Source organism: Camelus dromedarius, chromosome 9 (assembly GCF_036321535.1).
Source record: "Camelus dromedarius isolate mCamDro1 chromosome 9, mCamDro1.pat, whole genome shotgun sequence".
NCBI classification, from domain to species: Eukaryota; Metazoa; Chordata; class Mammalia; order Artiodactyla; family Camelidae; genus Camelus; species Camelus dromedarius.
In genome coordinates this window covers 68381723-68394399 of record NC_087444.1, presented here as the reverse complement: position 1 = coordinate 68394399, position 12677 = coordinate 68381723, and the positions used below count along the sequence as shown (strand labels likewise).

Sequence of the window (12677 nt, the reverse complement as noted above, 5' to 3'; positions counted from 1 at the left end):
ATGGGGCTTGGTTGGGGAGTGTGGAGAGACTGGGAGGTGAGAGCCAGAGCTGGACAACTCCAGACCTCATATCCTCCTGGGACTCTGGCATCAGAGTCTGAGGGCTGCTCCCAACACAGATTCCTTTTGGGAAGGATCCAGGAGTCTGTCTGCCTTTGGAACAAGCTCTCTGGCAGTGAGCCCCTCAAGAGCCAAAGCCTGAGGTCAGACAGAACCAAAGGCCTAAATGGGGGCTGATCTCAGTATCTGAAGGGCACTGGGGCACTGTAAAGGGCCGCAGCGGGGTGTGCGGCAGCCCTCTGGCGGTGGTGTGGGCATGCCTGGGGGGCACCCCAGAGGGGAGGCGAGGGCAGGGCCCAGCACCAGAGGATGGGCTGCACAGGCGTGGGGGAAGGAGTGACAGGCTTGGGGCTGACAGGCTGGGTTAGGGGCCAGGGAGGTCCAGGGCTCTGGCCTGGGGACAAGGGTATGGAGCTTCTCTGAGACAAGGAACTTGGAGGGGCAGGTTTGGGGGAAATGCTTGGGAGCCAGTTTTGGTGTCAGGGGCCTGGAAGGCCCGCAGAGGGTGGTGTTCAGTGGGCTGAGGGGGCCTGGAGTGGGGGCTTGGGGAGAGGCCAGGAACGGGACAGAGATGTGGCTGTGGGTGTCGTGGGGACAGAGAAGACAGCCTGGGAAGGTGTGAGCAGAGAAGACAGCACCTGGCCCTGAGGCACCGCAGCCTGGAAGGGCCTCTCCCACCCTCACCCCTCCAGGGCCCTCAAACCATGCTCGGAGGAGCCTGGGGAGGAGGTGGAGGCAGAGGGGAGGCGGTGTGCTGGCTGGCCCACCTCATTGAACAGCAGCTCGCGCCTCTGCTGTTTGCGCAGGTCCATCTTCTTGACGGCCACCAGCCTGCCCGAGCTGCGCACGGTGGCGATGCAAACGATGCCCGTGGAGCCCTCGCCGATCTTGATGAAGTTGTCCAGGTAGGAGCGAGGGTCGCCAGGATCCACCACCAGCTGCAGGGCAGCCCGGAACTGCTCATGGGACACTCGCTGTGGTTCCCGCTGTGGTGATCGGGGGCCGGGGGGCCCAGGGGCAGGAGGCACAGCAGGGGCAGCGAGGGCACGGGCTGGAGGGGCCAACTGGGGCTCAGAGGCATGGGGGCCCAGCACACCAGGGCTGGGGGTGCCGCGGGCTCGGGCAGGGGGCCGGGAGGAGGAGGAGGACTGGGGGACAGCCAGGCCCCCCACCGATGGCCCATTGGGGGCCATGTTGTGAGGCTCCCCCTGCAACAGAAAAGAGAGGCAGCTGTCAGTGGAGGGGCTGGGGGATCGGCTCTGCTCCCTGAGCAGGACTGGGACACTGGCTCTGTGGGACAGACACATGGTGGTCAGGATGGAGATGGACAGTGGGTTGGGCACAGGCTGGAGCTGGTGGGTGGGGAATGGGGAAGCTCTGGGCAAGGGGACGCTGGAGGGGTCCTGGGGCTAGGGAATCGGTTACCTGGACGCCCCGGGATGGGTGGTCCGTGTCGGCCCGTGGGTACGTGTTAAAGGGCCGGCCAGCTGCCACTTTCGCCCCGCTTGCCAGACTGGCAGGCTGGTGGGGGGTGCCGACGTCAGGCCCAGAGAGGGGGCGCTTGTCCCGGGAGGACTCCTGAGGGCCCCCCGAGCCCTCCCTGGAAGACTTGGGCCTTTTGTCCGGCCCTGCCCGCCGCCTGTCACCACTGGTGCCACCTGCCTCGTGGCGACCAGCAACCCGGCTTTGGCCGCCCGCCTTCTCTGGGCCCCCTCTGGCCATGGCGGCCTGCTCCGCGGGCATCCCGTTTTCCTGGCGGGCACGTGCGGGTGGCGGCGGGCTGTCTCTCCGCAGGGAGTTGGAGCGTGTCACCGACATGTTCTCAAACTCGTCCAGCAGCAGCGTGAGGGCCCCATCCTTGGCGCCTTTGCTGCCCCGCACGATGGTCTGGGATGCAGGGCAGTGGCGGGGTGGGGGCCAGGTAAGGAGGGGGACACAGGACGTGTATCCGACACACAGGGACAAGACAACACAACACACACAGAGACAAGACAGAGACGGAATGAAGAAATGCCATGGGGTGATGATGGGGCTGGGAGGGCAGGGGCAGCACCAGGGAGGCCCCTGCAGCCCCGCCCCCAGCACCTAGTCATGGGTCACAAGAGGGGACCTGAAGGACGACCTTCCCATCAGTCAGGCTGTTGCCCCCAGGCTGGATGTTCCCTTGAAAAGCACCCAGTCTTTCTCTTGAGCTCCAGGCTTGGGGGAAGTCCCTGCCCTGAGTGGTGGAGGGGAAGGAGGGCAGAGGCCACGCCACCCCATAATCAGCCCCGAAGAGCTGCAAATTACAGGATGCTGCAGCCAGGGCCCAGCCTGGCACTGCCTCCCCTGTAGCCTGCCCAGGGCTGTTAACCCCAAACCATGCTCTCTGTTTCCCTGGAGGCTGAGGGTGGGGTAAAGGGAGAGTCAGAAAGGATTGACCCCAAAGTAGAGGGTAGGAGTGCCCCAGAAGTGGGGGTAAATACAAATGCCCACGTAAAGCATGTCCCAAATCTACCCAGGCCTCACCCGCCATGGCCGCCACCCTGATTCAGGTCAGAGCCTCCAGGGTTCCCCCTGCCCCTCACTCAGCTCCAGGTACATGGGTCTCCTCACTACTCCTCAAACACACCACACATGCACCAACCTCAGGGCCTTTGCACTGGCTGTTCTCCCTGCCTGGAACATCTTCCCCCATGTTTGCCCAGGGATCCCTCCCCACCCTATCTTCAAGTCTTTGCTCAAAACTCAGTTTCTCAGAGGGAGGCTTTTGCTAACAACCCGTAGTCTAAACTAACACCTCCTGTCTCCCTACCCCGCTTTCTTCTTTTCTAGGGCACTTGAAACCAGCTAACATAAAGCACGCATATAGCTGTCCACACTGCCTGTTCCCCCAGAACAATGTTCCTGAGGGCAGCCATTGTTTTTTCCTGTCTGTTTCTGCTTTGGCTACGCCTAGCACCTAGAACAGCAGCTGGTACGCAGAAGGTGCTCAATAAATGTTTGCTGAATCCCTGAGTGAGTGAGTGAGGCCGGATGGGAGGAGGCTGTGGGGAGGGGAGAACATGTCCCCAGCCCTGTGCTGTCAATCACCAGCAGGCAGGGACAGGGGCTGCCAGACATCCTAAAGCCAGAACTGCCCATCCTTGTCCAGGGCCTCAATGAAGCAAGGGAGACACCTGGTCAGACTCTGGTGCTGGAATAAGAGGTTGAGAAGTCCCTGGGGGTCAGGGTCGGGTCTGGGATGACTAGGGAGATTCTCAACCAAAGGTAGCAAACACAAGTGCCCATGGGGCCCCAGGACAGTGTGAGCCCATGTGGCATTGTTGTGTGACTTAAGACAAGGTGCCCCTTCCTCCTGGCGGACACTGTCCCAGATAGAGCTCGTGGCGGGCAGGCTAAGCAGCGGCTAGATTTTAGGAGGCGCCCTGGGCCAGGTCAGGGATGGAACTGGGTGGGCTGGGTGGGGCCTGTGGGCCCAGAAGAGCCAGTGTCCAGCCTACGGAGGCAGCTGCCCCTCTAGTGGCCCCAGCCCATTGGTTGGGAGAAGCCAGAAATATAGATTTGGACGTGAAGTCTCTTGCTTTTTTAGGCAGTGGCAAAGAATTCAAAGTATCCAAAAGCCCCCTGCATAGGGCACAGGCACACATTGGTGGGCTGCCAGATGGAGGCCGTAGGGGGAGAGCGCCTGCACCTCTCTGCCCATTTTGGCCAGGCACCGGGAGAGGATGAGTCAGCCACAGGCCTGCCCCGGGGCGCTGGGCCTGCTGACCGGCACACCCAGCCCCGCCCCTCGGAACAACTCTGGCTGCTATCCTCTGGCTTGCAGCCCTTCCTGGTTTCTCACTGCCCTTTGGATAAAGTCCAGGCTGTAGCCCTTGCCCTCAGACCAGCCTCACCACAGGCCACACCCGGGAGCCAGGACCTCGGAGACAGGAAAGGGATTAAAAGCATGAGCCTTGGAAACAGACCTTGCTTCAAATCCCAATTCTGTCCTTTTGCTTAAGATGGCAGGGGAAAAAAAAACCAAACCAACCCCCACCCACAATGCTTTCGTGGGCGGGTTCCTCCACTAGATGCCCTGCCTCCTCACAATTTGCCTCAATGACTCCTCCTCCCCCTTATCCCACAGGCCTCATCCCATGAAGCAGGCCTGGATCCCGGGGCTGGGTCAGGTGCCCTCTCTGGGTTCCCCCAGCCCAGCCCTGACCTGCTGGGGCAGTCACCATGTGGGAATAGGCCTGTCCCTCCCCCCGCGGTGGCCCGAGGACAAGTCTGCAGTACTGGGGACAGGAGCACAGAGCTCAGTGCGTGAGGCTCCTCTGAGCACGACTTGGGGCTGGTGTGGGGGGACAGTCGAGGGGTCAAGGTCACTGTGGGGTTCTTGGGAAGGTAAGGCGGTCCGTGTTGAGAGGCCAAGTGAGGGATTAGGGGGTGGAGGGGTGACTGAAAGGCCAGTGTCGGGCGTGAAGATGAGGTGGGCAGCTGGTGTGTCTAGAGGTCTGTTTGGAGGAGGTGTTGGCCCCAGAGTATGGGATCGAGGGATGGGGTCCCCCTATGAGGGTTGGCATGGGTCCAAAGAGATGGTGGTGGCTGCCAACATACCTTGGGGGCCCCAGGCTGGATGGAGGTAATGCAGGCGGGGTCGACGAGGGGCTTGGGCCGGCGAGCAGACTCCTCGATCAGGCTCTGCCACTGGCGGGGCAGCCCCGTGAACTTCTGCTCATGTTGGTCGAAGCCCGTGTGCACACGGTGCTCGAAGTTGGATGGTGCCGAGATCTCGACCCGTTTCTTCTTCTTCCCAAACATGGTGCCAGGCTTTAAGCGCGCGAGGGTGTAGACTTGGGCTCCGGCTGGCAGGCCTGCAGGAGGGGGCTGCTCACCAGAACCTGCCCATCTCTGCCCCTTCCTCTGGCCCTGCCTGCGCTCCGTCCTCCCTCCTCCCTTCCCTGGTCTCCCTGCTCCCCCTGCCCTGTCCAGTCTGCCCCCCACATGCAGCCTAGGGACCCCGTGAACACCCGAGTCAGGTCCCTTGTTCAGAGCCCTCCTGGGGCTCCACCTCACTCAGGAAAGTCGAGTCCTACTTGTGGCCCACTCCACAAGACCTGCCCCACCACCTCTCAGCTCTCATCTCTCCCTCTCGCTCACACTGGCTTCCAAACCTCAGGGCCTTTGCACTGGCGGTTCCCTCTGCAGGGAGCACTCTTCCCTGGTATTCACACATGGCTCCCTCCCTCCCCTCCTTCAGGCGTCAGTCATTGGTGACTCCTTTCCTGATAAAGAAAAAAAGCCCCCGTGCCCCACTGTCTTCCCAGTACATCATTTCATAGCATGCTTAATTTCTGGAAATTCTGCTGTTCCATCTTGTATTTACTAATTCAACATTTATACCCCCATCACTAGACTCTCAGCACCCCTGGCCAGGTTTCACCTGCCCAGTTTCCACATGTCCCACCCTAAGCCTGGCACACAGCGTGTGCTCAATGACTGGTTCCTAAAGACCTGCCACCAGCATCCTTGATTTCCCAGCCAGGACTCTGGGCTAGGAACACCACACACCTTTGGTTACCTGTTCTACAAATGGTCACTGAGCCCATCCTATGCGTGAACACTAGGCAGCCTCACTGCAACATTCCCATTTTACAGATGAAGATTAAGGCTCAGAGGAGGGAAGTTCCTCACCAAGATCACATAGCAGGGAAAGATCCGCTTCATTAAAGAAACTAACAGACCAAACAGTCCCTGTCCTTAGAGTCTGTGGTCTCCACTCCAGTACTCCGAGCAGTACCAGGGGCTGCATAAATGCACACTGAAATCTGATTTAAAAACCAAAAGGGCCAAAGGGGACATGCATGATGGTGGTGTCCCCACAGCGGGACCAGAGAAATGACAGGCAGGGGAGCCAGATGGCTAGAGTGCAAATCTCTCTGCCGTCTACTACAAGTGACCCTGGGCAAGTGACTTAAACTGGCTGTGCCCCGGATCAACTCCCATGGGGCTGCCGGGAGGATTAATGAGTTAATATGAGTAGGGCTGGGCGCAGGGCTGGGCAGGAGCGAGGGCCCTCTCGGTGTTTGCTCTTCTGATGATTAGGGTTACTCGGAGCAGCGCCCGAGGAGGAGGGGCCCCAGGCGCTGCTCCCCTGTCCTACATAGGGGCCCTGGATGCCACAGACCTGGTTTGATGCTGGCTGTGCTAGAAGTGCCCTCTGGCAGGTGACGTCTCCTCTTGGGGCTTCGGGTTACTCATCTGTAAAAGGGGAAGAAAACACCATTCATTCATTCAGTAATAACTCACTCCTTTGTGCCCGGCCTTGTGCTGGCTGGCCAGGGATACAGCGGTGATGGACCAGCCTCGGACAGACAGCCCAGAGTGATTGGGGCTGGGGTCCCAGGGTCCCAGACCCAGCCCAGAGGGATGGCAGGATGCGGATGAGGTGAGGGGAGGCTTCCCAGAAGAGGGGCCATGTGAGCTGAGATCCAGAGAACATGGGGAAACGCACTGGGTAGGGATCTTGTCTGGTTCATGGCTGGCTCCTCAGTGCCTGGCACAGTGCCCAGCACAGGGTCAGCCCCGAGCTCAGTAAGTCTTGTGACCCAGTGAGGATGCTCAGGAGCGTGTCTGGGATGTGGCCCCCGCAGCCCCTGGTTCCCCTCCTGGCTTCTTTCCTGTAGGAGCCGCTCTGTGAGGTGAGGACGAAGAGGCTGCCACCCCTGGCCCAGAGGCAGGACTATCAGTGGGCAGCCAGCCAGGAGAACCGGTTTGGCAATGGGAGCCCAGCGGGAGGCGGGTGGGGACCCAGCAGCCAACCTGTCTCAACTGGCCTGGACCTCCTGGCCAGCAGGTGGCCAGAGCCAGGGCTCTGCCAGCGGGTCCAGTTTCCCTGGCTGCCCTGGCTGGGGTGGGGGCCCTCTGCCTCTTCTCTGATCCCTACCAAGCCAGGAGCCCTTCAGTGTCTCTCCCCAATTCTGGCCCCCAGAACACTGTCCGTCCTCTGCTCCCAGGCTTCTGGCCTGGCCTACCTACTAGTGGCCCTGACCTACTCTGTTTCTCTCCAGGCTTCTCTGCCCTCGGCCCTTTCAGTTCTAGCCCCTAGCCTCATCCCTACACCCCGACCCTCCCCCATCACCCCTGCTATCACTCCAGGTCTACGCCCCATGTTCTATCACCTCCTCTGTCTTCCCACATGTGCCCCTGTTTGGCCCCAGCCTCACTCCTCACTCACTGTGGCCTCTCTCACTGGACCTGCCCATCCTCCACCCCCCAGCTCAGGGCCTGCGGGCACCAAGTCAGCTCCAAGCCCTCCTCAGGAATAGGATTAGCCACACAACCCCTCACTAAACCCAGGGAAGGGAGGAGCTCAGGATCCAGTCAGAGTGCGCAGGAGGCAGCCTGGAAGATGGGGCAGCCAACCCAGGACCCCCACCCATAAAGCCCTGAGCACTGCCTGCGCATGGCAGCTGGCCCGCCCGCCCCCAGCTGCATGCGACTGCAGGCGAAGGGGACTCAGGGGCACACCTCCGGATATTTGCCTGGGGCCACCCCTTCCCTCTGGGCGCTGCATGGAGGGCAGGACAAACAGAGGAACTGACTGTGTTTATAATGATCAGGCGGGAGCCCCACCCTGGGGCAGCTCCAACACAGCCGGTTCCCCTGACCAGACCCCCGCCCCCGCCCCCTTCCCACCAAGTCCCCAAGATATGGACTGTATGGGGCCCGCAGAGGAGAAGGGAGAGGAGCTGCCACACAAAGGTAGGGGCCTGTGCCAGGAGCAAGGTGGGTGAAGAGTGGGCGCTGGGGTTCCTGGGCAAGTTCAGAGCCGGCCACCGCCGCTGCCACACACTCTGCTGCCTCACTTTCTGTGCCTGTGAAGTGGGGTGACCCACCTGCCTTGGGCGCTCACCGCGTGGCCCTGGACCAGTGGCTCAGCTGCGTTGTGCCTCAGTTTCCTCCTCTGTTAAAGGAAGACCATGACAGTACCTGCTTCTTGGAGCTCTTAGACGGAGTCACAGAGAACACAGGCACTGGGGGCCTGGCCCCAGGGACAGGGACAGCGCACACAGTAAGGAAGTGCTCGGTAACGCCGGTCACCATCACAGCGGCAGCAACACTTACTGAACCCCTACCGTGCCGGCCCCTCTCCTAAGCACCTGACTGGGAGTCCCTCATTCAACCTGCATGCCTGACCCTGGAGGAAGGTGCCATTATGGGCCTGGTGTTACAGATGAGGAAGACGAGGCACAGAGAGGGTGCCCCACTCGCCCGGGGCCCGTAGCCTGGGATGCAGAGTGGACATGATGCTCCAGGCCCGTCTCACCCAGAGCCTGGGCCCCACTGGTTCTTGGAATTACAGCAGCTGTGTCCTTGGAGATTCGTGTGTGCCCAGCCCTGCTTGGGGCTCTGTCTAATCGCATTCCACCCTCACTGCCACCTGTGAGACAGGCACTCTCATCGTCCCCAATTCACAGGTGGGAGATTGAGGCCCAGAGGGGAGAAACCTTGTCCAGGGCACCCAGGATCTGAACACGGGCAGCTGGGGGACTAACGTCTAGGCTCTTACCCGCCTGTCCTGCGCCCGTGGGCTTGTGGAGGTGCTTTTGTTTTTATCATCCTCCTCCTCCTCATCTCCTCCAAGTCTCGTCCTTGTCTCTTCCCTTCCTCCCTCTCTCCCCATCCTCTCTCCACAACCAGACTTGGCCTTTTCTCTCCTGCCCTGAGCCCTCCTGGAGCTGAGGGTCCTCACCTCCACTCTGACCTGTCCCAGGCCCCCAGGGGGTAGTAGGAGGCAGCACAAAGTGGGGTTCTGACCACCGCCTCCCCCGCCCCCCGCCCAAGGCTCCTTATTCACCTTTTCCACAGGCCTTTGGCGTGTCAGTCTGCACTGGAAAAGATGTCCAAGAACCAGTCCCCGCCACCGAATGTGGCTTACTGAGGCTGAGCCCCAGAACTCACACCCCCGCCACCACTGTGGGGGAGGGAGGGGACCATGACCCTGTGCAAATGCCAATGCTCAGCACTGGCTCCCCGCACTCTGGTGGAGTGGCTATTCTCACCCTCGTGTTGCAGATGTGGAAACTGAGGCTCACAAAGGTGAAATCTCTTGCTAAGGTCACGAAGCAGAGGTGGGCCTGGAAGATGGTCAGATCCATTACAGAGTCAGCATCCTTGAACACTTTGCTCGCCCTCAAGGCTCTTCCCTGTAGCCCACGAGGTCCTGCACCACCTGCCCATCAGTCCTGCTCTCCTCCCACACGCCCCCTCGCTCACTTTGCCCCAGCCACTTGGGCCTCCATGCTGTTCTTCAAACCCAAGACATGCCCCTACGTTTGCACTGGCAGTTTGCCCCCGCTGCTGGAACTCTCTTCTCACTGATCTGCACATGGCTCCTCCCCTCCTTCCTTCCACCCACATCTGTGTTCAAGTGTCCCTGTTCCTGTCCTGTCACCCTCTCTATGCCTCTTTCCTTGCCTTACTCACCACCTGTGTGTGTGTGTGTGTATGTGTGTGTGTGTGTAATTCTTCAGTGTCTGCTTCTCCCATTAGAATGTCAGCTCCTTGTGTCCTGCTCCCCGCTGTACCCCAACTCCTACAACACCGCATGGCCCACAGCAGGCATGGAACGCATGGTGAATGAACACGCTCCCCTGTACCTGCTACGTTACCCACCCGCTTAGACACCTCAGACTCTGCCCAGGAAGGACTTGTAAAACTCTGGCAGAGAAACCCCTGCAATCCAGAGGCAGAGGGTGAAGCGGTGACCCCAGTGACAGAGAACAAAGGAGGACAGCGTGCAGCCCGTGGCCACCAGCCAGAGCATGATGCCTCTGAAGTCCGGTGTCTGATTCCCCAAACGCAGGCATGTCTCCATCCTACTCTAGAATGTTTATTTCAATTAAAAAAAAAAGGCTTTTGGATTATTTAACATATAGGAAGGGCAGTTTCCGATCTGTCCTAGCAAAAGCTTCACATTTTCTGTCACTCCCTGTGCTCACATCACGTGTCCTACCTTCTGACCTTTCATGAGAAAAACGGCCATCGTTTCACCATTCCCCCCACCAAGGAAATCAATGCAGAGGGGAGAGCGAGATCCACTGGAGTGACAAAGTGTCTGGGAAGTGTGTGTGCGTGTGCGTGTGCGTGTGCGCAGAACTCCTTCCCCCCGCCCCAGCCTGCCCCTGCAGGCTCTGCATAAAGCTCCCTGATCACGGGCAGTGGAGGGGCTGACCCAGCCAGAACCTGTGGTGCAGGGGCAGGTCAGAGGATGCCGCAGGGGTCATAGCTGTCCTTTGGTATTCACCAAAATGAAACTAGTGCAGGAAGGGGACGATGCAGAAGCGCTCACTGTCCCCAGCCTGCTCTCCAGCCTGGGCTCCCATTCACCTTTCCACCATGATCTTCACCTACCAGCTCCAGAAGCCCCCTCGCTACCTTAGTTTCCCCCTTCCTTGATGATGGAGGGGGAGTCTGACTTACCTTGGTGGCCCGCAGCAGGCTCTCCCTGCCCCCCAAAGCCTCCACGCCCTTCCCCCCTACACTTTTGCTCAGCGCCTACTGCTCACCTATGTGGCCCCCTCTCCCATCCAAACCTCTCTTCAGGCCTCCTGCCCTGAGCTTAGTTCCTGCAAGGAGTCCTCAGGTACCATGTCCCCCCTAGACCCTTCCTTAAGCTTTGGGACTGACATATGCCCAAGCCCCTCCTTGGCACCTACTCTATCCACATGTGACCCATCACACTCACACACCCACCCATTTGTCCAATCATCACTGTCCACTGAGGGCTGACCTTGGACCGGCCCGGGGCAGGGATGACAGCGGAGGCCTGAACAGCCAGGAATATCCTGCCCTTGCGGAGCTCACATTCTAGGGGAAAGGAGACTGTCAATAAGTGAGATAAATCAGAAAAATAGCTAGCAAGTTGGATGGTAAGTGCTGAGAATACAGTAGGGGTGGGGGGGAGGAAAGGTGGGAATATTCAATGAAATGGTCAGGGGGACCTTTCTGAGCAGGGACCAGAGTGGGGAGAAGAGGGAGCCCTGTGGGTACTCGAAGCAAGAGCACACAGGCATTGGGAACAGCCCATGAAAATGTCCTGAGGCAGGAACACGCTTGATGTGGTCAAAGAGCAGCGAGGAGGCCGAGTGGCTAGGCGTGGTGAGCGAAGGGTGAGAGAGGAGGGCAGATCATGTGGGAACTTGTGGGCCACAGGGAGGACTCAGGCTCTTACCTGAGTGCGATGGAGCTACGGGTAGGTTCTGAGCTGGGGAGGGGCGTGGCCTGACTCAGGTGTTTACAGGCTCCCTCTGGCTGCATGTGGGGACAGACTGGCAGGGCAGGGCAGGACAGAGTAGGGAGACCAAGAAGGAGGAAGATGTGATAGTCCATCAGGAGAAGAGGGTGGACGGGTCCAAGTGAGGCCGTGGAGGGCAAGGAACAGGCAGGTTCTGGGTAGGCTGTGAAGGCAAGATGGCAGGATTGCCAAGGACTGACACCACCTCCTCTAACAGCGGGAACGTGAGCTCCCCGGGGGTGGGCGCCTGGTCTGATCTTGCCCATCACCACATCCCCCATAGCCTGGCACATTCTGGCACCCGGTCCATTCTCCCTCTGTCCTTAGCATCACCTAACATGTTATATGGTTATGACTGTGTCTACTATTGTCTCCAGGATAAGCCGGTGGCTTGGTGCAGGCAGGAGCCACGTTCTGGTTGGTTACAGGTTGCCCCTCTGCGGCTGCTGAGTGGATGGAGAGGACGCACATGTATTTCAGCGCTGACTCTGGCCCAGCCTGCGCAATGCAGGCAGACCAGGCTGCATAGAACCCTCTCAACTGTTCTTGGGTCTGAGTTTTCTTCCTTTCTGTTTCCTGACCTAGGAAACTGAGGCCCAGAGAAGGGAAGTCACTGCCCAGGATGGCCCAGCACCAGGGCACAAAGGCGTCCACTCTGACCCACGGAGAAGGCCTTGCTGCCCCAGAGGCTTGTGGGACAAGAACATGGGCAGAGACAACTCTACTTCCGATGACCAGGACCAAGATCAGGACTTGCCTTAGTTAGGAGGGACTCTGAAAAAATGTGAAACAAATCAAACTCTCCAAGGGCTTCTGGCTCCTCCGTGACTTAACAAGGCCCTGACCACCTTGGGACCTCATCACCTCCCGCACCGCACCCTAATCATGCTGGCCTCCTCCTTTTCAGTCTTGGACACATCAAGCTTGTTCCAGCCTCAGGCCTTTGCACCCTCGGTCCCCACTGTCCAGAGCTGCATGTCTCATCCTTTCCTGATATTCAGGTCTCAGTGCAAATAAAGCCTCCTCTGAGAGGCCTTCCCTGACTCCCTGACAAAATTTGCACCCCTGCTTTCTACTTCTCCATGGCATTCAGGACCATCTGGTATTAAATACCTGTTGACTGTTGGTCGGTCCCCTCCCCTCCCATCCCCTCCTCCCAGTGGAATATTGGTTCCTTGAGAGCAAGGGCCTTTGTCTTGTTCTCGCCATACCCCTGGCATCTGGAGCAGGGCCCGGCACACAGTAGGTGCCCAGGAAACGTCTGTGCAACAAATGAGTGATGCCTTTGCCAAAGTGATGAGGCTGGACCTAGAAGAGGGGCAGGAAAAGCTGGTGAGGGCAGAGTGCAGAT

The 12677-nt window shown here is 59.4% G+C and overlaps 1 protein-coding gene across 4 annotated transcripts in view; it reads right to left on the bottom strand.

Moving 5' to 3' along the window:
* The window catches only part of PAK4 (p21 (RAC1) activated kinase 4), a 42592-nt gene that overhangs the window by 5153 nt on the left and 24762 nt on the right, over window positions 1-12677 (bottom strand). For 2 of the 4 annotated variants that reach the window (XM_010985157.3, XM_010985158.3), the window contains exons 2-5: window positions 6215-6288; window positions 4645-4901; window positions 1486-1947; window positions 828-1268 (exon numbers count right to left, since the gene is read on the bottom strand). In XM_010985157.3, the coding sequence (XP_010983459.2) occupies window positions 828-1268; window positions 1486-1947; window positions 4645-4848 (1107 nt within the window). In that variant the 5' untranslated portion in view covers window positions 4849-4901; window positions 6215-6288. Of the gene's footprint in view, window positions 1-827; window positions 1269-1485; window positions 1948-4644; window positions 4902-6214; window positions 6289-7925; window positions 8025-12677 lie in introns of those variants that run through there. The other 2 variants (XM_064489315.1, XM_064489316.1) reach the window with 2 other exon arrangements.